The sequence below is a fragment of the Punica granatum genome, chromosome 6 (assembly GCF_007655135.1).
Source record: "Punica granatum isolate Tunisia-2019 chromosome 6, ASM765513v2, whole genome shotgun sequence".
Taxonomy (NCBI): domain Eukaryota; kingdom Viridiplantae; phylum Streptophyta; class Magnoliopsida; order Myrtales; family Lythraceae; genus Punica; species Punica granatum.
In genome coordinates this window covers 24498202-24523030 of record NC_045132.1, presented here as the reverse complement: position 1 = coordinate 24523030, position 24829 = coordinate 24498202, and the positions used below count along the sequence as shown (strand labels likewise).

The following is a 24829-nucleotide window of genomic DNA, read 5'->3' as shown; positions in this document are numbered from 1 at the left end:
CAACAAAAACACACGTTTTCCAAATTAAATTTATAATACCATCTCATTTGTCTTTTTCCACAATTAAAATCAAAATCAAAATCAAAATTATGATTTTAAAATCACACTAACAAATCAAACGCAGTCCATAAAACTCGATCGTGGCTTCTGATAACTGGTCCTTATGGTAGCACTAGGAATTCAGCGTCCGCTTAGGAAAGAACCATAATATTTACGAATAGATGTTACTATTCATAAGGTCCGGTTTAAGAATCAAATACTACGCAGGCGTGGTGAAAACTCGATGTTAACCAGAAAAATTTTACAGTCGAGTCACTTATAGTGACCATTACTTGATCAAATCACAATCCTATATATTGTCTTTGGACCCGACCCCACCCCTTCTTGCCGGTTCGGTCTTCGCACGTGAACCAGTGCGATGCAGTTGCGTACAAAAGTCAAATATTACACGCCATTGAGTGCAAGTAAGTAACTGCCATGAAATGAAAAGTCGTCGAAACAAAGGCAAAGCCCGATCTTCCCATTCTACCCTCCTCCAGTCTATTAAATTACCGTCCCGCCCTTTCCACTTCAATCCTTTTTCTTTGGGGCCTCTCCTCACCCACCAAACCTTCCCCGCCTTCGTTAATGGCTTCCTCATCTCCTCCGCCCTTTCTCTCCGCCCTCATCCTCCTCTTCGTCGTCTTCGTCCTCTCGGCCGGTCCCTCCCTCTCCATCCGAACGCCCGAGCTCGCATCCAACGTCCCGTCGAGAGTCGCCGACGTCCACGACCTCCTCCCGAAGTACGGGTTCCCCCGGGGCCTCATCCCCAACAACGTCAAGTCCTACAACCTTTCCGACGACGGCTCCTTCGAGATCCAGCTCGGCCGCCCTTGCTACGTCCACTTCGACGAGCTCGTCTACTACGACAGGAGGATCAAGGGGAAGATGAGCTACGGCTCGGCGGCCGGCGTGTCGGGGATCCAGGCGAAGAAGCTCTTTGTCTGGGTCTCTGTGACGGCGATCCAGGTTGACTCGGCCTCTGGCATGATGGAGTTCTACGTGGGTGCCCTGTCGGAGAAGCTGCCGATGAAGCAGTTCGAACGAATCCCCGAATGTAGAAGCAAGGCGTCCTTGGAAGACGAAACGGATAAGAAGGCTGCTATGAAGTGAAGCTCTGGAGCCGCCATTGATGGCGAGTAGAAGCATATAAATATGCTCTGCCGATATGTATCATACTTATGTAACTAATGCGATTGTTTGATAGCTTGGAAGCGAAATTGAGCCATCGGATTGATATTAAGCCGGTTATGTTACGTTACGTTACGTAAAATCTACTGTTTCCTCTTCGAATAATACATCAAGTCTTGAATAACTCGGAGAACCATGTCGGATATTTCCCTAATGAATAATGTTTAGTACCTCAGCAACCTAAGTTAATGACCGCACCGACCCCGCTTCTCTAAGTTTCTCGTCTCCCACCCATGAAGCCCCGGCAAGGTCTCCGGTGCTGGGGATTGGAACAGAAACCATGGCTCTCTATGTCCTAGAGCAGAAGAGAGGAAGGCACCGAATTCGGGATAAGCGGATTCACACTGCTCCTTTGCTTGAAACAAAAGAGAGAGATACAGCACAACATACAATCTATGAGACTGCAACTACGTATATACACAAAACGGGAAGGGGGAATACTAAGAAATCTCTCCGAGAATAATACCTAGTACTGCTGAAGGCTGAAGCAATGCCATAAACAACGTCAAACCGAAATTTTCTTTTAGGCAAAAAAAAAAAAAAGAGAGGGAGAGAAAGTAAAAAATGGACGGACCCGAACTAGAGCCCGGCAGCAACATTTTTTACAGCAATCTGCTTCCGAATTCATCCCCATTTTGTCAAAAACCAAAGTCGCCTTATCCCTGTCCTGGTATGTCCCTCCTGAGAAGCCCTGTCAATCCACTCCATGATCGAATCTCTTAACAGCAGATGGGCACATTTTCTCTGCTCTCGGGTATCAATTATGCCATAAGATCCTTCAACTTCTCGATACTCAGCTCAACAACATCATATATAGATCACCTCAACCAAAAATCCTTTTACCCATAAGCAATATTAAGTCAGTGCAGTGGCCCCAGGTTATGCTAGACAAAGCTCGTTCAGTCTCACAGCCGCAGCATGAAGGCTTGAACCAGTTCATGATAGAGGAACAACAATCAAAAGCTCTCAAGACTCTCAGGCTTGGAGCACCTGACAGTGGACGATATGACTCTTTGATCCGCTCCGCCCTGCTATGCTCGACCACAAGTTGGTAACGATTGTCCGAAAATGTCCTCTCCCGGTAATATTCTCCCATATCTGGGGGTTTGTCTCTACATGCTTATCAGGGCTTGAAACATCAACTAGACTGATGCTCATGTTGTTCCTAATAATGCAGAGTTTCCCATTAAGTGAGACGAGGGCAGCAGCCTCGAGAGCCCTGGAACTCCCTAAGTGGAGTTTGCTGTCTATAAACCGGTTCCACGAGTCAGAGGCCTTGTCATAAACTCTAAGCTTGCATCCGTCCCGGCAATCCAGGGCATAGAGCTGACCATTAAGGGTGATGCTTGGGTTCCGCCACCCTGCCACCATCCCATCACGAACTGGGGCCCACATGTTGGTCTCGGGACAGTATGCCTCACTCATGACCTCCCGCTGGGTCCCTAGTCCCTTCAGGAACCACTTCCCATCATAGACCACTCCAATGAAGGGCACCATAGCCGTGCTCATGTCTGAGATGAAGCTCCACCTGTTCCGGTTAGGATCGTAAATTTCAGCTGATCGGAGGGTCCTCTGGATCCCATCGCACTCCCCGCCCGCTACGTAAAGGCAGTTGTTAATTACGCAAAATCCAAACAAATGTCGCTTCCTCAGCATCTCGGGTGCCTTGTGCCATCGATTAGTCCGAGCACTATAGAACACAACCCGCCTCATAGATCCCCTCAGCGGGTCCTTCCCTCCAAACAAGTACAGGTGGCACCCACTCAGAACAGCACACCCAAATCCCCGGGCCTCTGAGTATTCACTAGGGACTGGAGGCAGGGGCTGCCAGAGCTGGTAAGTAGGGTCAAAGGCATGCCACGAGATTCTCCCATCGCGATCCCTTTTCATCACATATACCCACTCCTCTGCTAAACCAAGATTCTTCCTCAGGGAATAGAAGTAGTTTCCAGTGAGGAGGCGGTACCATCTCTTGCACACAAGCCTCAGCTTCCTGTGCTCAACTCGTGGAACCCGAATCAGACACCCAATGGCCAGATCATCAGGTAAGCCTGGAATGAGAGGGGGCTGGACTCGAGTTCTCTCTCTGCGAGAGTTCTTGGTTCTATGCGCATTAGGGTTGATGTCAGGTTGTATGCAGAGCTTTGAACCGGGAACAAACTTTCTGGCACCAACAACTGTTTTTAGCCCCGAATCAACCTTGCAATAGCATGACACGGAATCAACCTGCAAAGTTTGGTAGACATCTCATTATTATTGAAACAGAAGAAGGTTTTAACATGAGAAAGCAAAAATGTGGGGAAGCTAATGCCACAGGGATCGCTGTTAATTTTCATATATACATTGGCTCAGGTATTGTTGAAAAGATATATCAGATATTGTTGATTCCTCTTTCCACCCAGGGAATCAGAGTAGATCAAAAGGGATCTCATTATTGAAAAAATAAAATTAAAAGTTAAACCTGGTATTAGGAAATATTCAGCGGGGAGATATTAGCGTTGTTACGATATCCATAAAAATATAGCTAGGTAGAGCAATGTCTGATGAGAAAAGTGAGCTTTAGCCAATTACAGCCTGAATAGTTTTATCTTCACAAAGTGCTCTATTTGTAGGTTAAATTTTAGGGAAGGTACCATGGACATTCCATTAGGAAACTAAGTTGAGTGGACAAGAAGTGAGGATCAAAATGTATAAAGGCGGATGCAAGCGTGTGTATGTGGCAATAGCACCAAGTGATACGACAAGTAAGATTATTGCTGGCTATGCAGACAGTTTACTAATAAAAAGACAACAAGACTCAGGAAATAGAGAGGGCTAAAATGAGAAAAAATGAATGAGAAACTGCTTATGTACAACCAACAAAATAAATGAGGAGGTAACATAGAAAACTGAAAGAGAAAGAGATAGGCACGTCAGAGAAGAGATCAACATAGTTAGGATTGGAGCTGGTAGCAGAAACAAATGGCACACGCACGCACACGCACGCATATATGTATATATATCTATTTGTGTGAGTATATGTATGGATAAACTTGTTATTGGACATACATTTGTTCAGGAACGGAATGGGAAACCAAAGTGGTTTGCCTGTTGCAATGTAACAATAATAAGGATGATTGGAGGGAAAAGGGCCCCATTAACAAATGAAAGAAAAGCATGATATTTACACAATGAAATCAAAGACTAAGAGAACAGTTTCCGGCTTTCAGCTCCAAATGTATCGCAGGATTGCAAGACAGTATTCCACAGAATTTGGCAGAGCAAATGATGAAACAAAGAGCAACTGAGCAAGATCAGCATTTGAGACGTAAGCCCAAAAGAGATAACCAGGCTTGAAACGAAGAAGAGAAAACAGATCACCCTAGTAAACACTCATCAAACTAAACGATCACTCAATAAGGTCACATAGCTATCAGCATGATCTGGGAACAAAGAATATATTCTCGGACACATGGTCCCTATCAAATTGTCTCAAAGGTTGCACATTTAGATGCTTTTCATCAGGGTATTCTTAAAAATCTGGGATTTATTCTTTTCATTACCCCTGTCCAGCACCCACTGGTAATCTTGGCCAACCGAAAGACTTTTCTCACGGTTTAAACGCAAAACTTCAATTTTTCCTATAAAACAAGCACTGGAATCACCAAATTCACAATGATGCAACAAAATCGACAAACCAATTAAAGCAATCATCCTCAATCAGATATCCGAAAATCTCTCAGCATAGGCAAATGCTAGTCAAAATCCTCAGAACATCAGAAAGCCGACCAAAATTTCGATTCGGGGTCTTTCAAGAAACGCCCGAAGATCAAAACCCGCAAGGGCGAAAACTGAAGAAGGAGAACGATAGTAAGGTGGACTAACCAGTGGAGCTTGGACCCGGAAGCCCCTCTGGGCATTCGAAGGCTGCTGCCGTTGCTCCACAATTCGGTCCATAGACTCATGTAAGAGAAGAAGCAGAGGAGCAAGCAAGACCAGGAGGTGGAGGAGGAAGAAGACGGGAGAAAGCTACAACAGATCGAGAGAGATGAGAGCTGCAGCAGCTGATGCCACCCTCCTCAATCAGGGCCGATTCTGATCTAACAGACGATTAGAAAAAACAAGAGGGCAGCCCAGCCCCCGAATGCAAACAGAGGAAGCTCCCCAAAACAGCTCTCGCTGCTCATTAATTACGCCAACAAAAATGTGACCCTCCCTCCCCCCCTCTCTCTCTCTTCTCTTTCTCTCTCTACAGTGGGTGTCGTCGTTGAAGAGTTAAAAGGAAGAGGAGGAGAGCAGAGGACCCATGGGGGCTTTGAGTGCTCCACCAACTTCTCGTTTTCGCTCTCGGCCAGCGTAGAGAGAGAGAGAAGACTCATTGATTGATTAATCAATTTCACTTAACCAATTAATTCATTAATTAATCAATCTACCTTTTACGCAAGGATTTTATTTTATTTTGTTAATAAATAGGTGAATCGAGGACAAGGTCGGAGGCGCTGTCGGGGTCCCGTTGTTCATTGCCGGACTCCGGTCAATTTGATTCAACCAGTCATCTCCCCCCAATGTTACAACATGCCATCCATAAACATTTTATACATCGGTTTTGTTCGTTCTACCCATCGGGCACGCCCTTCATAAAGATTACGACGAAAAACGGTATTTATTTATTTATTTTTCTGATACGTAGTTTTTAATTCTGATAATTGGGGTTTATCTCTATTGTTCAGTCTGTGTACGGTTACACGCCAGGTATCGAGGGAAAAAATGTGAGAAGGAAGGTGGGAAAAAAGGTACCAATGCATGAAATGTGCAACTAATGGTGACGAAAGAAGTCAACCAAAGATCGAGGAGAGAAAAAAAAAATACCACTATTACCACACACTTATTCATTATCAATCGTTTTTGTTCATAAAATATTTTTATCACAAATTAACCCTAAACATTGATATTATGTCTACCATTTATACCCTTCCGTAACGGAAAAGGTAACGCCGTCAATAAATTTTCTATCACGGAAGTTAACGGAATGGCATAAATGGTAAACAGAATGCCAACGTTTGGGGTTAATTTATGACAAAAATATACGAGGAACAAAATCGGTTGTTAGTAAATAAGTAAATGCCGACAGTGGTATTCTACTTAAAAAAAAAAGTGCCGTGCGAAACCAAGTTTTTCTTCTTTTTTCTCCAAAGTTGCTAATCTCGGTGTCGACATACGATAATGCTATATGATTAATTGACGAAAGCTATGTATTGGTATTGAGTTTATCCAATGCTTCTTTGATGTGCATGCAATTTGTGTTGAGTCAAGATTAGAAGATAAATATTAGATTAGTAGTCAAATAAATGTCACGCATTAATAACTTCTTTATTAAATTCAACCATCTTCCAAAACATTAACGAGAACTTTGACATTATCAAACCCCTAAGATAGTGATGTGCGAGAATAATTTGTTTACTTGCCACTTTGGCTCATATGAATATGTCAAAGAGATTGACCGGAAATACTCCATCAACATCCTTTTTTTTCCTTTCTTTTTTAAGTATACTCTCCTCTCATCTACTCCATGTTTCAATTTAGAAATTCACAACTCTGTTAATTTCCACGTTATTAGTCTACTCTCGAAAATGACAGATGACGTATTATAAACATGGAAGGGGTAGGGCGGAGATTACCACGTGATTCAGTCAAAACTGGCGAAGAACGACTTATTTAAAATGAGAATAAAATAAATAAAATCAACTAATATGTTCGTTGAGATTTATATGTGATCAATTTATATTAAAATAAAATGATTGTTTGGCAGCATGAATTGCCTAGGTCATATATATCGTATAAAACGCTGTTAAAAACGGTTAGACACATCGGAAGTGTTTTTCTTTAAAACTTACCGCTACATATGTCTCAATTAGTCATATATCACGCCATAAATAAATGAACTCTCTGCACACGCATTACATCAAAATATTTTTTAAATAGCATTTGCATTAACAAATTGCGATCGTCCATTGGATACTAATTTTCGTCGATCGAGGGTACGGTGGATGATAATTCCTAATCCATATGCTTCACCTACACGTGTTTTTCTCAAATACTTGAATTGCAAAAATAACAATTACTACAAGAAAACGTCAATCCTCTCTAATCCTATTATGCTTTGAGTCTCCTAAACGCATGCGATATTCATATATTTTATAGACGCAATTTTAGAATGACGTACTTTTTTTGATACGTATGTCATAGGAGGAACATCGATTGATTCATTCTGATCGGGATTAATTGGAGATATCTATACATGTGAATATAAAAAAGTGATCACATGTTGCTACATTTAAACGATCTCACCCTTTATTTATAATCATTATTCTCATTAGATTCTTACCTTTAATCATTACTTAATCGATTCTACCAAAGCCACAATAATTTTTTGAAAATTAATAATCCTATTTTCCACGTCAGATTTTTACGTAAAAAACTAAAAATTAAAAAACTCCCGCCCGTTTCCCACCGTGCGATCGGGCTGTTCCCTCCTCCTCGATTTCAAAATCCTCCGGCCCCAAAATCTTCTGGGGATTGGCCATTCACTCTTCACCGTCCGATCACAACGCCCACCTTCACGCGCTGGTTTCATCCTCGTTGTCCCTACTCGCCGCCAAAGCCCGCCACGCCGCACAAGCACAATGGTCCGCCTGCCACCGCGGCAAGTTCCGCTCACGCGCCTGAAGAGGAGATCCCGTGCCACGCCCCGACGCAATGCCTTTTTATTTAAAAAAAATCCTCCACGAAAAATAAGATAAATATATAAATCAATTCCTTTTCTTCGTTTTCTCCATCGCCATTTTTGTATTTTTGGGTTTCTCTGTCGATCGGAAAAATCAGTTACAGTGACGGAGGAGGCGGAGGGCTGGCGAGGAAATGCGGTGAAGCGCCAGGGGTTAGAGCGAGCCCGGGATATCGAAGAGGCGAGAGCGATCTGAGGCGCGGCGTTGGCGTCGAGTTGTGTGGAGAAAATGAGCTCGGATTCCATCTCCTCGAGCTCGCATGGCAACGTCGACGAGCAGATTTCCCAGCTCATGCAGTGCAAGCCGTTGTCCGAACAGGAGGTACCTTCTAAGTCCCTGTACCCGTTCAGATTTCTCGACCTTTCAGAAGGCTCTGCTTCAATCTGTGGGATTTTCATAGATTTATTCCCGGTAGATAGTACGGATCCGGACCGAACATGCGTTGTTGTCTCTCCGTAATGAGATTCTTCTCGAGTTTTGTCCATGAATTATTTTCGTTTAGCTGATCCTCGATGCGTAGCTGAGTGGCAGCCTTCTATGACCCATGTGCTGCGTGGTTTTGTGAAGTTTCGGATAGTGGAAGTCTGGAGCTTGAGTGATTTGTTGGCGCCGGCCTAGCTATAGGTTTATATGAATGTTCCCACCTATCTTTTTATTCAGTGACGAAGTTGGGGAGACATGGAATTTACGTGTAGAAGCATTATATTAGAGAGAGCTTGAGCATTGCCTCTCGATGGAGAGACTGTTGGTTAGTGGAGTTCATGAACAACGATGCGATCTATGGGACAATAGCAAATGGGGCGTCCCTTGATTTTGTATAATCTACTGCATGAAATCTTGCTTCACTTGTTCCCGAATCTTTTATTGGATGGAAGCTGTCACCATGCCTCATATTCTCTCATTCTGGTGGAATCTGACTTATTGGCGGTGTTCTGGCTGTTCTGCATATTGTTATTGTCCCTGCTTAGACTCGGGAGATATAGATGGGGTATCTAGTTGAAACTTCGTTAATGCGCTGATTCCATTATCAAGCATACAGGGAAGCGAGATACCGTTTGAAGCGCAAAAGATGCCTTTGCAGCTTTGGCATCCCATATCAATGAAGTGGGCAACTTTCGAATAGTCCTTTTAAATGGAATGATCGTGTTCTTTTCTTCTGTCTAATTTTGTATGAATTTACTCTTTGTCAGCAGTTGGCTTTTCCTTTGGGCATGCTTTTGTACATGCATCTCTTTGTACCTTTTTTGGTGTTCCTTTTTGGATTCTTCTATTTTTATCACTCAAAAAAAAAAAAAGTAAGAATTAGCTCAAACAAGCATACTAATGTCTTCTTCTTCCATGTGACAGGTGAGAGTGCTCTGTGAGAAGGCCAAGGAGATTCTAATGGTAGAAAGCAATGTGCAGGTGTGTAAGAATGTCACTATCTAATATCACCTCTAGAATAATGTTATATATCCATGGTATATATGTCTTCTTTTGATCCTCTTATACAGTGGCTTGACCTGATCTTGCTCTCAAAAGTAGTGCTGATCATGGTTCGGTTCGGGGTAAAATTACGGTTCACCACTTTCGTCGCTTCAGGGATTTTAGAACCCGTCCCCGAGAACCGTAGCCGAAATAAGTAAAGAAAATTGATCCTTACGGTTACGGGTTTTTACGGTTCGGTTCTTGGGTTACCCGAGAAAATTATTCGAAGACATCTACATTGTTGGAAAAATTGGGAAAAAAACAAATCAACAAAAACTTAAAGCAAGAACAAGCGACCTTTGTTGATTAGCTAGGGCGAAAGAAAATTAAAAGAAGAAAGTAAACGAACCGTCATAATCTTGAAGAGTGTAGCGTGACCACAGAGCAGAAGTGACACTCATTGAGAAGGGAGATGAGGGTTTGCAATTGCAACAAAGAAGCGGAGGAGTGAGAACAGTCGAGGGTTTTGAATTGTGCGTTTGGTTTCAGAGTTAAAGTAACTTTGATTTTGATTGTGGAAAAGGACAAATGATTGTGTAGTGTGTCGAGTTAAAGTTATAGTTAAATTTTTTGTGATTTTAACTGCGAAATCAAACGGAGCGGAAGGGTTTTGATGAGGGCTCCCTGGGCAGTGGGCTGGGCTGAGAAAATTAATTATAATGCAAACTTTTAGCGGGTTGGGGTATTCGGGGTTATGATTTTGAAACCGTCCCCATCCCCATAATCGAAAAAGAGAGAGGAAACTGAACTGAGAACCAAACCGAGATCTAAGGGAACCGAAAATTCAGTGCCGGTAAAGGCGGTTCAGAACGGGTTTTCGAGGCAGCTGGTTTGTTTTATCAGCCCTACTCAAAAGTATGATCTATATTGACCCTCCCCCTCTTTGCTTTCATGTTGCAGCCTGTCAAAAGCCCTGTTACAATATGTGGTGATATTCACGGGCAGTTCCATGATCTGGCTGAGCTTTTTCGTATTGGGGGAAAGGTGTGCTATCTTTGCCCACTTTTATTTTCACATGTGTATGTTTAGTTGGTAGAAAATGGTTTTATTAACATCAGATTGCCTCTGGAAATTGGTAATTATTAATGCAACCTGATTCTCGAGAGAAGATCATGTTCTTTAATATCTATGTCGTCCTACATATTTTAATGATGGTTTTATCACATTTCAAGAGGTTTTTCTTGTTTATTCAGCGAAAAAAAAGAGGTTTTTCTTGTTTCTTGTATGAAATCACACTAGGATAAGTGTATATGAGGTTTATCTTATTCTTGTTTTGGTTTGTGTTTGGCAGTGCCCAGACACCAATTACTTGTTCATGGGAGACTATGTCGATCGTGGGTATTATTCAGTTGAAACTGTTACTGTAAGCGGCCCTTTCCAAACCTGCGAATTGATTTATATCATTTACATTCAGTTGATCGTGGGTATATCTTTTTAAGATATACAACTGGGAAAATCACAATCAACACAGCTTCTTTTTAATTGGAAAATTTGAGTGTTGTGAATAGAGTTATTAGCTTCTGGACTTCCATGGCATGGGACCGGGGTGGTGTCTCTGGCATATCTTTATTCACTAGTCTTGGTCGTACTGAAAGTTACTCCAATTTATGGCTTCTCTGGAGCATATTTGCCATATATAGCTTTTTGTTTGGAGTTATTTGAATTGTTGCCTTTACTATTGTAAAGCTGTTTCTGTTATAATGATTGCGTCATACATGCAGCTCTTGGTGGCTCTTAAAGTGCGTTATCCTCAACGGATTACAATTCTGAGGGGCAACCATGAAAGTCGGCAGGTACATACTTTGTTTTCTCAATAATGACAAGTGTGCTTCCTGTGTATCTGTTGTTTTCTAAAGCCATAGTGTGCCTGAAGTATTATATAGGATGGCAAGCAATGAAGTGCCTTGTTATTTGTGAAGTTCATTGTAGTATTTCAAGCTAATCAGTTACAGTTCTCTATCTAAGGGGCTGTTTCCATTTTGGTTATTGTCAAACAATTATAGAACCTTTTTTTTTTTTTGTGGTAGACATATAATGCATGTGTTGTGTTGATTGTGTTAGTCAGAATGCAAATTAGCAAAGAAAATTGAAGGAAAATATTTGTTTCTGACCTTTTTCCCCTCTTCATGCTTCCTGCAGATTACTCAAGTTTATGGATTTTATGATGAATGCCTGAGGAAGTGAGTATCTTACTTGCTTTGGTTTGAATTGTTTTTGCCAAGTCTGAGATATGAAAAAGTCAGAAGACACATTGATTTATAACAGTGGGTTAAATTTATAAAGTAGCTATGTTGCTCGAGTTAGTGAACCATCGAAGCATATAATGCTTGCATTATGCATTTAGATATAAATATGTGCTGATCTATCAATACAATTACTATGTCCGTTCTTCTTATGGTTCTGCTTTTTTAATTGAACCTATTGTAAGTAATGTCTTGCTTATTGCAGGTATGGCAATGCTAATGTTTGGAAGATATTTACTGATCTTTTTGACTATTTCCCGCTGACAGCACTGGTTAGTCCTTGTTTCTACAATTTTCTCTCCTTATTCCGTTTGGTTGCTGTTCTATGTAGAAGAACCTACTGTATGTATGTCTTTGAATTTTTACCGAGTGTGTGCTCGTTAGAAGGGAAATTTTCATCATTGCTTTAGTGCCACTAATGCGTCTTTCTGTAACTGGGAGTTGACATTACAAGTATGGATTTCTGAAGGTTGAATCGGAAATATTTTGTTTACATGGTGGGTTATCTCCATCAATTGAAACCCTCGATAACATACGTAACTTTGATCGAGTCCAAGAAGTTCCTCATGAGGGGCCAATGTGCGACCTTCTATGGTCTGACCCTGACGATCGCTGTGGTTGGGGCATATCGCCTAGGGGAGCAGGATATACCTTTGGTCAGGTCAGTTTGTTTTTTCTTCAACTTCTCTCTTTTGTTGTCTCTCTTTTACTTATTGTCTAAATTAGCATCCTTGGGTACTCAATGACATTCTTGTCCCATCTGATTATCTTCACAGGACATATCCGAACAATTTAACCATACCAACAACTTGAAGCTAATAGCTAGAGCTCACCAGTTGGTTATGGAAGGATATAACTGGGGCCATGTAAGTATTTCGAATCCCTCTAGTCCCCCGTTAGTCTTCATATAACCTCTCATTGGTTGACCATCTAATTGCTCTGCGGGACTTAAACAGGATCAAAAAGTAGTCACCATATTCAGTGCCCCGAACTACTGTTATCGCTGCGGCAACATGGCATCCATCCTCGAAGTTGATGATTGCAGGGACCACACTTTCATTCAGGTCTCTCTCTCTCTCTCTCGCCCTCTCCCCCCCCACACACCCCCCTCCTTCTCCCCCCTTTGGCATAGTACATGAATTTCAGAAGTTATAGCTGGCTGGGTTTCTTCATCAAATTTATTGTGCTGCAGTTTGAGCCAGCTCCAAGGAGGGGAGAGCCTGACGTGACTCGAAGGACACCTGATTACTTCCTATGATGAAAGTCGTTTGGCTGAACATTCCTAAGCTTCAGTCCCTGCCTGTGTCGTCATAGCGTACTTTGGATTCCTGAAACTCCCATTGCAGCAAAAACTGCAGGCGAGAGAGGTTCACTGGAAACCTGACAAAGCTTCACCTGGGTGGGTTGACTTGATGCTCCTGCAACATTTCATTCCTCAATAGAGAAGCATTTGCAGCCCCACGATGGTGGTAGCGGCATATATTGTGTGTGTTTCTTGGCGCCGTTTCATCTTTAAAACTGAACCGCGACCTTTGATTGTCGGGATCTATAGATTGTTGGGATGGTTTTTGCCTCTCTGATTCTTTCTTTTTAACCTTTATTAATTGTGTGTAATATTTGACTTGAGATTTTCTTTGAGTAATACTACAAGTTGGGGCTCCGAAAACTGTGACTTTATAGTCTCATTTCCGTCAACTCTTCCCCAAGTTGATGAATGTTATCGTATGGAAGAACCACTTCGATCGTGGTAGTTCTTTAATACTATTCAAAAAATTAATAAAACCAATAGTCATGAAAATGATCGAATCATGATGTCTGTACACTTAGGATTTGATGAGGCAATGGTGGATAAATCAAATGGCATTATTGTATGGGACTTGTGTGTTTGATTTTAGAGTTAAGTAGAGTTGAGTTTTAATTTTAATTGGGTTGAATTATGAGAAAAAATGTTTTAATTTTAATTGGGTTGAATTATGAGAAAAAATGTGAAAAAGTAATGAATAGTTGAGAGAAAATAATGATTGTATTGTTGAATTGTAAAAAAAATAATTGATAGTCGAGGGAATTTAGTATTAAAAATTAAATTAAATAGTAAAAAAAATTTAAGAAAAAGATAAAAGTAATAATTATGTAGTGGGGAAAATTAAAGTTATAATTAAAATTTTTAAAATTTTGATTGTAAAACTAAACGGGTTAGCAAGCATTGTACTGTTAGGCAAAGCGGTAGGATGCCTCGTCTTAGATGGCGAGAGATTTCAGGAACTCAGGATTCGTACCCATAGAGATGATAGATCTTTCGCCCGTCGATTCAATGGGATGAATTATACCTTGATGCCATAGTCAGCCAGTAAAGTCAGAATCTCGCGGATTGAAGTGGCATTGGATCAAAGCAGCCTACTCGAACCTATTATCTTTAACAGGGTTTGGGCCAATCCATCAGAAGCAGCGTTTGTAGTCCAACGGTTAGGATAATTGCCTTCCAAGCAATAGACCCGGGTTCGACTCCCGGCAAACGCATTACTATTTCCGTGCCCTTTTCTTTTTCCATATTTATTTGAAGCGATTAATTATTGTGTGTTTCGAGTCGAGAGTAGTCGTCCAGGCCAACGGTTACCACAATCCAAATTACAACCAAAATGTTTTGTGATCGAAAAGCTTTTAATTAGTATGTAATTCTTCCAGATTAGTTTATTGCTTTTTCTTTTTTTCTTTTTTTACGGGTATCGCGCCAAGCTAATGTTTGAATTCCTAAAGATTTTAGGATTTAGGCTGTAAGCAACCTCACATAACTACTTTCACTGAATAATAATAACAATAGTATTTGGTCCCATGTTAATCCACGCGGACTCAATCAACTAAGCCATAAGGATTATATAGCAGAGACATTCAATAATGATCCGTTGGTGCTAGCATGTATATGCTGCTCTCAGGCAACTTCACTGAGTACCTGCCTTAAATTAAGGGTAAATGGCTCGAGATTCTGGTTGCTTCGGATGTGGATCTACGTCTCCTGATGGGACCCCTATTCACCATGTCCCGAAGTATGCGAGAGTTCGGAATGATGGTCACCTTCAGTAATTCACCATGTACAGTATCTCAGCAGCAGAAACAAGAGAAATTTTCAGTTATTGCCCAGTCAAAATATCAACTCTGCCGAGATAGATGCCTTGGATCGAAAACAAGTGACAACAAAAGAATAATAGTGTGCTGTGTGATTTGAAGGAATCATTCAACTGGTGTTTCTGCTACTCTCATGGTATATACATGACAAATATGCCCATTTTCCTCCTTTAATCAGTCGACCGGTTCCAACTTATCGTCATGGGCTTAAATGCCGCCAAGACCACGGCAACTTTACAAGTAAGAAATCCCATCATCCCAAGGATGAGCTCCTTTGGGGTGAAAGATACCGCGTTTTCTCCTGAGCTATACTTCAAAGCTACTAAAACAAAAGCAACTGCCACTGCTACGGTTGATATGGGCCCCCAAAACCGACCAAGCACTCGACCGACACTGTCCCTAGATATTGATGCTGGAGATGGCAACTCATCGACAGATCTCTGCAGTAGAAGCAGATACAGTAACCCTCCAACCCCGCCAATGGAGAAAGCAAGAGCTGAATTTTCACCCAATGACAATGAGAGAACTGATGAACCGATCACAATCAGAGCAGCATCATAAAGTAGCAGAGAGGCCTTCAGATCTGCATATTCCCTCATGCTTTCCTCATTGGATGTTTGGCTGGTTAAGGCGGATGTAGATTCCTGGGAATTTCGGCTTAAGAGAACAAAGGGATCAGGCCCAGACAACTCGGCAACTCGAGAAGGCCTGAGTTCCACCATTGATGTGTCACTTCCCTCTCCAAGCAAGACATCCTCAGCTATGAAATCATACTGGAAACCCGTGAATTGGAATTCTTCTCCACCATGACCTTCATCTGATGGTGGATAAACGACAGAGAGACTCAGACCCCCTGATCTCCACTGACCTGTCTTCGTAACCATAAAGGAGAAATAAACTTGTCAACAACTTTCATTACACGGAAGAAACTGATAGGAGTCAACACTATGCATAGAGGTCAAGGAGCACAAACCTGATTCGAGGCTGATCCAAACAGCTTGAATTCTTCCCAGTTTTGGTCCTTCGAATGTGAACTCATCATCAGACCCCTGTTGGAAATGGACCGTGTTAGACTCATTGTTCTCTCCTGAGGAAGAACTGCTCGTTGTGATAGCAGGTATCCTCTGTAATATCGAGTCGCCATTTTCATCTATCACACAGAGGAGTAGTCCCGAGTTGTCGTTGCTCAAACTTGACCCGTACATGCGACTCGTCCAAATCTTAATCTTGAAAAGAGCCTGAGAATGACCCTTATCAGAAGGGATGGGCTTCTCATCAGGCGGTATTCCTCTGGAGACCTTAACTTCACTGGCAGGGAGTAGACGGGAAGGTTTTGCATAGCCCTGAAAGTCTGTAGGAGACTTCACAATTTCATTTCCACTAAATAACGCCGATAGCTAAACATCAACTGAATTTTCCAAAACATTGCAACAAATTACATGGCAAAAACAACAAGCAAATGATGATGCATATGGCTACATGAGGAATTTTGACACATCACAAACTCGAAAATCATCGCAATCGAGTGCTCATCTGCAGCAAATCTTTCCGATTTCTTAGTACTGAACGTGTGAGTGGAACTCTAAATTACATCATAACGAAAAAGCCGCAAGATTTTGTTACTAAAGCAGCTCGTAGTTCATCATTACAGCAAACGATTGCCCTAATCACAAATTGCTCCATTAAAGTTCCCTATATGGAAGGTCATGTCCTCAGTTCAGCTTATATAAATCCATCACCAATCCTACTTCTTTCCAAACAATCATGTTTAACCGATTTGATTCCATACTTCGAAGCTTAATTCCGCACGGAAACGGTAGAGGAAAGCAGCTCAGTCGAGCTGATGTGATCGCAATACCTTGAAAATCAGACCGCTTCGAGCTGACAATCCGAAACCGCGACCGCCCATTGGAACATCGGAAGCTTCTCAGCCCAAGGAAGCAAGCTTTGAGGTTTCTCCTTTGCCGGAAGCCGCAGTTCTGCGAGCGGGCCGTACCGATTACGCTTCCGGGGCACAATATCTCCATTCCACCCCACCTGCGACGTACACGTTACAGGCTTACAGCGAACGGGGAAGGAGACACGGGGAGAGGACGGCGACCTCGTACGTCGTCGTTCCATAGCACCTGAGTGTGTTAATGGGCCCCCGAATGCGCTTGAGTCTGTATGGATTGGACAGATTTTGATACAATGGGCCGACTCCAAGCCCATATCCGGTGCAATACGTGAGAGTTCTAATTCCATTTAATGGTGATTTCGTATCCGGTCTGACAAGGCCGAAAGCATCGTATTAGTACAATCCAATCTGAGTGGAATACATGCAACTATGGTCTTCTTGATCGGTGAATGATCTCCGGAAAATAATTAAGCGTGATAATTTAATGCGAACCTTATTGCAGAGCATGTATATTGTCATAAATATTTTTGATGGTCAGATCCAGTACGAACTAAATCATCCTTAAGTATGAGATTTATGTGGCCTCGATGACCTTGCAAATTGCAATAAATGATGAAAAGGACTGGTTAAAAAGTGTAGTTGTTAAGATATGTTATCTTATACTAAAAAATTGAGAAAGAAACAATAAGTATACACGAGCCTTAGGTCAGCAACCTATTAGTTTAACCATTTGAATTGCAGATGAGCTCAAGTCGGTATAAGCTCAAATGAGAATTTTACATGGTATTAGAGCGGATTACACTTTCGCGCATACATGTGGGCTCACATCATGCCAAATTTGATTTTGAGGTAACCAAGAGTACGCCTCATATTTGTTTGGCCCAAAAGTGGCCCGATCCAAGTTCGAGGTGGTTAAAGGTGCACCTCTAGTTAGACCCGAGTGTAGAGCTTGAGACTAGTCTGTTATTTGTCTCCCCTCTCTTGACCCGTGATCAATTGTTGAGGGATGATGTTTAAAGACACGTGACATGTGCTAGACCACACATTGTCACTTGAGGGTGGGTGTGTGAAATATGTTGTTTCACACGAAAAAAATTGAGAAAGAAATCACAAGCATATATAAGACTTGGGTTCAGTAACATATTAAATTAAGATTTTGGATTACAGATGGGCTCAAATCGATATAGGCCCAAGTGAAAATTTCACAGTAGTCTTTAAATTTTTTTTTTGTGAGAGTCATCCTATATATTATTATGACAAACTATTGAGATGGGTAGTCGGTGTCAGTCATGTGAATTAAGATGACATTAGAAAAGGGACCTTTGCGATACCGCGGGTCTCCAAAAAAGATCTCGGTCTATAATATTTTCATAATACGATAAATGATATTAATAATATTGAAAAATATAAAATATTAACAAATTAATATCTAGTGACTTTTTTAAAAATCGATGTAACACTCTAAATTCGAAATTGTCTTTGTTTAATAAACATATATAGACGCGGAGGAAAAAATGACAAACTTAATTAGATGACACGATAAGCAAGTATAAAATTGCAAATGTTATGAAATATTAAAAATAGAGATATAATTAATTTTATAAAAATTAAAATATTAATTCATGCTTTGTAGATATAACTATACCATATATATTTGTATTACACATATAGAATTGCAACTATATTTATTAGCATATAATTCTACTTATTTCCTCGGCATTACGTATCTCATATTTTTTTAATATGTTACTATTATAGCTTGTCCTCATTGGAATATATTTCATTTAATCTCGATACCTTTTTGACTTATGATATAATGCTAAAATGTACTACAAAATTATGAGAATTCTTTATTTTTGTGTAAAATTATGAGGATTCTTGTATTTAGTAATAAAAATATAAAAAAATACATGGGGTGCATTATAGCATTTGAAAAATATGCACTATATTATAATAATACAACAAACCTATAAATACGAAGTATTATAACTATTTTAATTTTTATTAAGTAAAAATTTAATTGAAAACTCATCACTGTGAACCTCGTTAATTTTAAGTGGTCTTTGAAATTCATTGGAAGCATTTTGCGACCACGACCAATTCAAGAGAGGATTGTCAATAGGCTATATTAACTTTGCATTCCATCGGAAACTAGTGGCTACTTAAAATAAAAAATTTATATTGAGATAAATAAATTATTTATATATATATATATATAGGCCTTAGATGAGAGTACAACATCAAAAATCAAAAGAAAAAAGAAAAGAAAAGCAAAAATTATCAATTTGACATGTGACCATTCCAACAAGAGTTTTAGTATTATTTATGGATTGTCGACGGGAAGAATGATAACAGTTCATTAATTGATGCCCTCACTCCACATTCATAGGATTAAATTCACCGTTAAAAAAAAATAGAGTCATTTGAAAAGATAAGAATAAAATTACATATATACGGAAAGATTTAAAATCCAATCACTTCAAAACGTAATTTTTCATATATAATGAGAAAATAAAAATCGAATCAATATAGTTAGGTGGGCAACTGACAAGGTTTTTCTTTTGTTTGTATCATGATATCTGAAAGTACAATAGGTTCTGACTAATTCAATTAGAGTTTGGTCGCCCCTTAAAGAAGTGAAACTTTTTCAACGTGAATTTTCTTTATTTATAAGACTTGAAATCAAAACTTTACAATAATCTAACACCGAGCCATTTAAACCAAGCATTGTTGGTGGCTGACTAGTTTGTTGTATTTGGTTTTAGAGTTGAGTAGAGTTGGATTTTATTTTAATTGGTTTGTAATAACTGTATTGTTGAATTATGAGAAAAAGTGTGAAAAATAATGAATAGTTGAGAGAAAATAATGATTGTGTTGTTGAATTGTGGAAAAGTAATGAATAGTTGAGAGAAAGTAATGATTGTATTGTTAAATTATGAAAATAATAATAATAATAATAATGAATAGTTGTGAGAATTTAGTATTAAAAATTGAATTGAATGGTTAAAAAATTGAATAAAAAAAAGTAATAATTGTATTATTGAATAAGATAAATACAGTTAAATAAAATAAAGTTAAATAATTTTTAAAAACCAAACGGAATGAAACTCTAACGAGATTGGTCAACTCCAAAAAATATTCGTCCCTACTTTCCACAATTAATACATCCAAAGTCAACGTTACCTTTTCTTCTGTCGAATCTGTATAATTGAATATTCCATCTCTATTATTGGGCTCTCCCATCATAAGAATCTGTGGAAAAAAAAATTCAATTGAAAAAAGTATGGGATCAACGCTCCATTTTCTGAGAAATATCTCGTTTGGTTTGTAATGAAAATGAATGGATTTTATATGGAAAAATGAAATAGTATTGAGTAAAAAATGTAATTTTTTTAATAACTATCACAAAAGAAAGAAATATAATTATAATATTAGACTTATTTATCAAGATATCATGTTATATACATTCTTAAATATATAAATTAAAATAACATATATGATGGTTTATAATATATACCATAAAATAAGGGAATGACCATTCCCTTTTTTAATTGAGAGGATGCTCATTTCACAAAAATGAAGGAAAAAGATGGTAATGAGGGAATGTCTTTTTCAACTTATGTAAGAAACACTAATAAGAAAATGAGATGCAATAAAGAAACGAGCAGTTCATTCCAATTCATTCCATTCCTACGTACTAAACGAAGCAAGTAGGAAACTGACATATATTACTTTTCAACAGGACATAGTCTAATATTTCAATAAAAAAGGCGTAGTGTTGTGACACACGCACTTACTTGATATCTATCATATTCCAGATTTGAATATTCAATGAACTACTCGTGACCCTTTAAATTTAGATATTTCTAGGCAATGTCGTGTATATTAAATTACATTTCTTTAAAACGATAAAGTAAAAAATTTGAAATGTTTTAAAGACACGTTCAAGGTGAATCTCGCGTTACGTAACTTTAGGAATTGCAGAAGAGACGTCTCATATAAGGAAATCATGAATTTAAACCAAAGATTATGATAAATCAAACCAATCTTTATAATAAAATAGGCAAAAATATAACCGCTCCTCGTAAATGTTTGGTTTTTTGGTTTGATATGAGGTGTGATACCAATTATTGAGCCAAGGATTGAGCCAAATGCATCTGTGACCAAAAACAGAATCCGCAATTGGCCTACAGCCTTATTTTGCAGATTCTCTGATTAGTAATTCATCAATTATTATAAATAAATAAATAATATATATATATATATATATATAATTAATGAGATCTTTTTTTGTAGTGTGTAAAAATATTGGGAAAGTCTATGACCTAACTAATAATAAATAACATATATATTTTTTATAGCAAGAGCGAACTTGTTTCGCCGATTATACTCACGATTTATGTGAATACTCTATAAGTCTACGGAACAGAATCATTCGACAATTAAAAATGTGATTGCATTTGAAAAAGAAAAAGTGATTGTACCTTGAATTTCCAAAAACTTATATTTCTTTACCGAAAAAACAATGGTGATCGAGGCCTAATAGTAATAAGGTAACTTAGATCACATACTGCTTTTTGGATGAAAATATCACAAACCGTTTTGGCATTAGCTGATCCCATAAGCAACGAATCCTCTGATTCCGCCAATGCCATTAAACCTGGGTGAGCCCAAACCGTCTCTGTCTTTCCTCCTCTCCCGCTCCCGATCATATCCTCCATCAGCCCCAAAACATTAAGCTTTGACGACTCTTATCTCACTCTCTCTGTGCTCCTTCGCCATGGCTCCCGAAATCCAGGACCTGGAGAAGTGGCTCCCGACGACCACCGCCGAGGAGGCTGAAGTGCCGTCGAAGGCCAAGAAGCTGACCCTCATCCCCCTCATCTTCCTGATCTACTTCGAGGTCGCCGGGGGCCCATACGGAGAGGAGCCTGCCGTCCAGGCGGCTGGCCCGTTCCTGGCCCTTATCGGCTTTGTCATCTTCCCCTTTATCTGGTCTGTCCCGGAGGCCTTGATAACTGCGGAGCTCTCCACCACTTTCCCCGGCAATGGGGGGTTCGTGATATGGGCCGAGCGGGCCTTCGGGCCCTTCGCCGGGTCCCTGATGGGCACGTGGAAGCTCCTCAGCGGCATCATCAACATCGCCTCATTCCCCCTCCTCTGCATCGAATACATGAAGAAGCTCTTCCCGGTCTTCTCCTCCGGCCTTCCCCGGAACTTAGGCATCCTCTCCTTCACCCTCGTCCTCTCCTTCCTCAACTACCTTGGCCTCAGCGTCGTTGGCTACGCCACGGTAGTGTTGGGGGTCGTGTCCCTCATGCCATTCATCCTCATGTCCGCCATCGCTATCCCCAAAATCAGGCCAAACCGGTGGCTCAGCCTCGGGGAGAAGGGCGTGAAGAAGGACTGGACCCTCTACTTCAATACCCTCTTCTGGAACCTCAATTTCTGGGACTGCGTCAGCACCCTCGCCGGAGAAGTCGACCGGCCCCAGAGGACCTTCCCAATGGGTCTGTTCTGCGCTGTCGTCTTCACCTGCGTGGCCTATCTGATCCCGCTCTTTGCTGTAACGGGCTCGGTCTCCGTGGGCCAGTCCAAGTGGGAGACAGGCTTCCACGCAGAGGCTGCCGAGATGATCGCAGGCAAGTGGCTCAAGATCTGGATAGAGGTCGGGGCAGCCCTCTCTGCGATCGGCCTGTTCGAGGCCCAGCTCAGCAGCTGCGCGTTCCAGATACTCGGGATGGCCGAACTCAGGATGATCCCGAGCTTCTTTGGGGCCCGTTCGAAGTGGTTCAACACCCCATGGGTCGGCATCCTCTTCTCCGTCGCCGTATGCATCCCAATGTCGTACATGAAATTCGAGGACGTGGTCGGGTCCGCAAACCTCCTCTACAGCCTCGGGATGCTGCTGGAGTTCGCATCCTTCCTGTGGCTGAGGTGGAAGATGGCGCACATCAAGCGGCCCTACCGGGTCCCACTGGGGCTCCCGTGGCTCATAGTGATGTGCCTCATCCCGGCGGGGTTCCTAATACTGATCATGGTGTTGGCGACCAAGGTGGTGTACATGGTGGCAGGGTTGATGACGGTCGGCGGGATCGGGTTCTACTTCTTGATGAACCTCTGCAGGTCCAGGAAGATCTTCAGGTTCAGTGATGGAGGAGGAGACGACGGAGTAGTGGAGGAAGGCTGAACACATGATTATCTGAATCATTACGTATGTTAGCAATATAATTCTTAAGCACCAAAGGAAAGATGCATTTGCTGCGTCTTATTGTCGTATATAAACTATTTGTAAATGACATAATAAATATTAGTCGTCTGCAGATTTTGGCTTTTTTTTTTAATATCAAATTACAAGAATGATCATGAATTTAATACAATAAAATAAAAATTGTAATTAAAAATATAAATAATTTCATTAAATATCGAGTCTCGAATTACAGATGACAGTTTTTAATTTCCCTATTTCCTTTCGATGAAAGGAATCTTTGCAGGTAGTTGACTTAACTGTACATAGACTCTACCCTGTAAGAAGGATCTTTACACTTCACGTTCTTCGCATTAAAAGGCCTCTCAGCAAATCGAGCCGCACTTCAAGTCGGGAACACCGAATACGAACACACCGACGAACTGGCTTACACGAGCTGCATTGGTGCCCGGGCAGAACATCAGCTCTCGAACCCACATCTCATTGTGTTGTCTTGGTTCCCGCAGAGTATCGTGCCATATCAACTAGGAATTCTATTTAATTAATTACTGGACTGGAAACACCCGCTACGGACCCTCTCATGTCGGTCCAAAGGATACCTTTCCATACTTAAAAATAAAAATAAATAAATAAAGGACACCTTTCCTTTGCTTTGGGATCGAAGTTAAATTCGAACTATGTGGGGCCCTTCAATCTGGAGATTTCAGTGGGCCACTCCAATCGAGACCGGAATTCCATCAGTTTTTGGATCATGGGTATACTCTTCTGAAACAAAACTTCAACTGTGCATGCATTTATCTCAGTTGCTGCCTAAATATCAAGAACAAGAGGCATTAAATATCTAGAATTCAGTGGACTATACCCATGCTCAGATCGGTTCGAGAGATTCAAATCACTCAAAATAATCTTATTAGTAAATTTCACTTGAATTTGATTCGAAATTGACTGCATATTACACACGTACTATTATCACAAGAGATTTTATTTCTGTTATAACACCCACATACATCTACTCTTATAGGTGTCCTCGATGAGCTAAATGTCTTTTAGAATGAAAAAGTCTCCGTTGCAATCAATTGCACCATACAATCATATAAATCACTTCAATTTGTAGTAAATTACTTTAAAGTTTTGGTAAAGTACTAGCAAAGAAAGTAATTAAAAGTAAATTTTAAAGTAAATTACACGTATTTCAAAACAAGTTACATAACGTTTTTTAAATGAGATATATGGATTTCAAAAACTTAACCTTTTAATGAAATACTTAACTTTTACTCACGTATTTAGTAATTTACATGATTGTACGTTACGACTAATTTTCTCGATTAGACCATAGAATTTTCTCGAGTGGTTAATCAAAGTTAGCATCTGACATTCATATATTCTCATTTTTATTTTTCTTAACTCTCTCATGGCTGGAACAATTAGCAAAAGGTGAGAGAGCCACGGGCTGCAGAAAATAATACAAACAAACGAGCGTTTAATCCCGTATGTTGCATGGGTTTACTTTCATATATTTATATTTTTTATAAATAATAATTATCACAATTTAAGATATTAATTTATTATTATTATTATTGAAAATAAAAATTCTCAATAATCAATTTTCAAAAATAATTTTCAATATATTAGCTTGAATTATTTTGAATGATGCAATTATAATTTTATAATCAACATTTTTATTATATCTTGTACATTTATTTATTTTCTTTCACCGCGTTAGTTTGTGCTATATATATTTCTTGATTTTATATATTTTTATTCTTTTATATTACTTTTCAAATTTATGGAAACTTCCTTTTGGATAAAGAGTTTTACTATTTTATATAATATCATTTTTTCAATTTATATAATCTTATTTCATGGGTAAGAATTGTTATTATTTTATATATAATGATAT

At 40.0% G+C, this 24829-nt stretch overlaps 5 protein-coding genes and 1 non-coding gene across 6 annotated transcripts; 4 read left to right on the top strand and 2 right to left on the bottom strand.

The window, feature by feature from the left end:
- Window positions 1-627: 627 nt before the first annotated feature.
- On the top strand, window positions 628-1152 carry LOC116212294. The gene has a single exon (XM_031546853.1). The coding sequence runs from the start codon at window positions 628-630 to the stop codon at window positions 1150-1152; it is 525 nt and encodes a 174-aa protein (XP_031402713.1).
- A 401-nt stretch (window positions 1153-1553) lies between these two features.
- On the bottom strand, window positions 1554-5583 carry LOC116210535 (F-box/kelch-repeat protein At1g55270). Its single transcript, XM_031544417.1, has 2 exons — window positions 5095-5583; window positions 1554-3456 (listed from the first exon to the last, which is right to left on the bottom strand). The coding sequence occupies exons 1-2, from the start codon at window positions 5164-5166 to the stop codon at window positions 2206-2208; spliced, it is 1323 nt and encodes a 440-aa protein (XP_031400277.1). The 5' UTR covers window positions 5167-5583; the 3' UTR covers window positions 1554-2205.
- Window positions 5584-8031: 2448 nt separating this feature from the next.
- LOC116211980 (serine/threonine-protein phosphatase PP2A-2 catalytic subunit) lies at window positions 8032-13376 on the top strand. The gene is made up of 11 exons (XM_031546538.1): window positions 8032-8315; window positions 9342-9398; window positions 10362-10445; window positions 10753-10824; window positions 11183-11254; window positions 11601-11641; window positions 11910-11976; window positions 12174-12365; window positions 12481-12570; window positions 12661-12768; window positions 12897-13376. The coding sequence occupies exons 1-11, from the start codon at window positions 8223-8225 to the stop codon at window positions 12960-12962; spliced, it is 942 nt and encodes a 313-aa protein (XP_031402398.1). The 5' UTR covers window positions 8032-8222; the 3' UTR covers window positions 12963-13376.
- Window positions 13377-14149: 773 nt separating this feature from the next.
- TRNAG-UCC lies at window positions 14150-14221 on the top strand. Its single transcript has one exon. It is a non-coding gene; the product is annotated as a tRNA-Gly (tRNA).
- A 625-nt stretch (window positions 14222-14846) lies between these two features.
- Window positions 14847-16899, bottom strand: LOC116212446. The gene is made up of 3 exons (XM_031547066.1): window positions 16683-16899; window positions 15798-16175; window positions 14847-15692 (listed from the first exon to the last, which is right to left on the bottom strand). Exons 1-3 carry the CDS (start codon window positions 16849-16851, stop codon window positions 14995-14997), a joined length of 1245 nt encoding a protein of 414 aa, XP_031402926.1. The 5' UTR covers window positions 16852-16899; the 3' UTR covers window positions 14847-14994.
- Window positions 16900-21218: 4319 nt separating this feature from the next.
- On the top strand, window positions 21219-23071 carry LOC116210170 (probable polyamine transporter At3g13620). The gene has a single exon (XM_031543992.1). The coding sequence runs from the start codon at window positions 21502-21504 to the stop codon at window positions 22909-22911; it is 1410 nt and encodes a 469-aa protein (XP_031399852.1). The 5' UTR covers window positions 21219-21501; the 3' UTR covers window positions 22912-23071.
- Window positions 23072-24829: the final 1758 nt, after the last annotated feature.

Coding starts and splice junctions, on each gene's coding strand:
- LOC116211980 (XM_031546538.1), top strand. CDS start 8,223: ATGAGCTCGGATTCCATCTCCTCGAGCTCGCATGGCAACGTCGACGAG. Junction 8,316..9,341: donor AGCCGTTGTCCGAACAGGAG/GTACCTTCTAAG, acceptor TCCATGTGACAG/GTGAGAGTGCTCTGTGAGAA. Junction 11,255..11,600: donor GCAACCATGAAAGTCGGCAG/GTACATACTTTG, acceptor TGCTTCCTGCAG/ATTACTCAAGTTTATGGATT.
- LOC116212294 (XM_031546853.1), top strand. CDS start 628: ATGGCTTCCTCATCTCCTCCGCCCTTTCTCTCCGCCCTCATCCTCCTC.
- LOC116210535 (XM_031544417.1), bottom strand. CDS start 5,166: ATGGACCGAATTGTGGAGCAACGGCAGCAGCCTTCGAATGCCCAGAGG. Junction 3,457..5,094: donor TCCGGGTCCAAGCTCCACTG/GTTAGTCCACCT, acceptor CAAACTTTGCAG/GTTGATTCCGTGTCATGCTA.
- LOC116210170 (XM_031543992.1), top strand. CDS start 21,502: ATGGCTCCCGAAATCCAGGACCTGGAGAAGTGGCTCCCGACGACCACC.
- LOC116212446 (XM_031547066.1), bottom strand. CDS start 16,851: ATGGAGATATTGTGCCCCGGAAGCGTAATCGGTACGGCCCGCTCGCAG. Junction 16,176..16,682: donor GAAGCGGTCTGATTTTCAAG/GTATTGCGATCA, acceptor AGTCTCCTACAG/ACTTTCAGGGCTATGCAAAA. Junction 15,693..15,797: donor TTGGATCAGCCTCGAATCAG/GTTTGTGCTCCT, acceptor TTACGAAGACAG/GTCAGTGGAGATCAGGGGGT.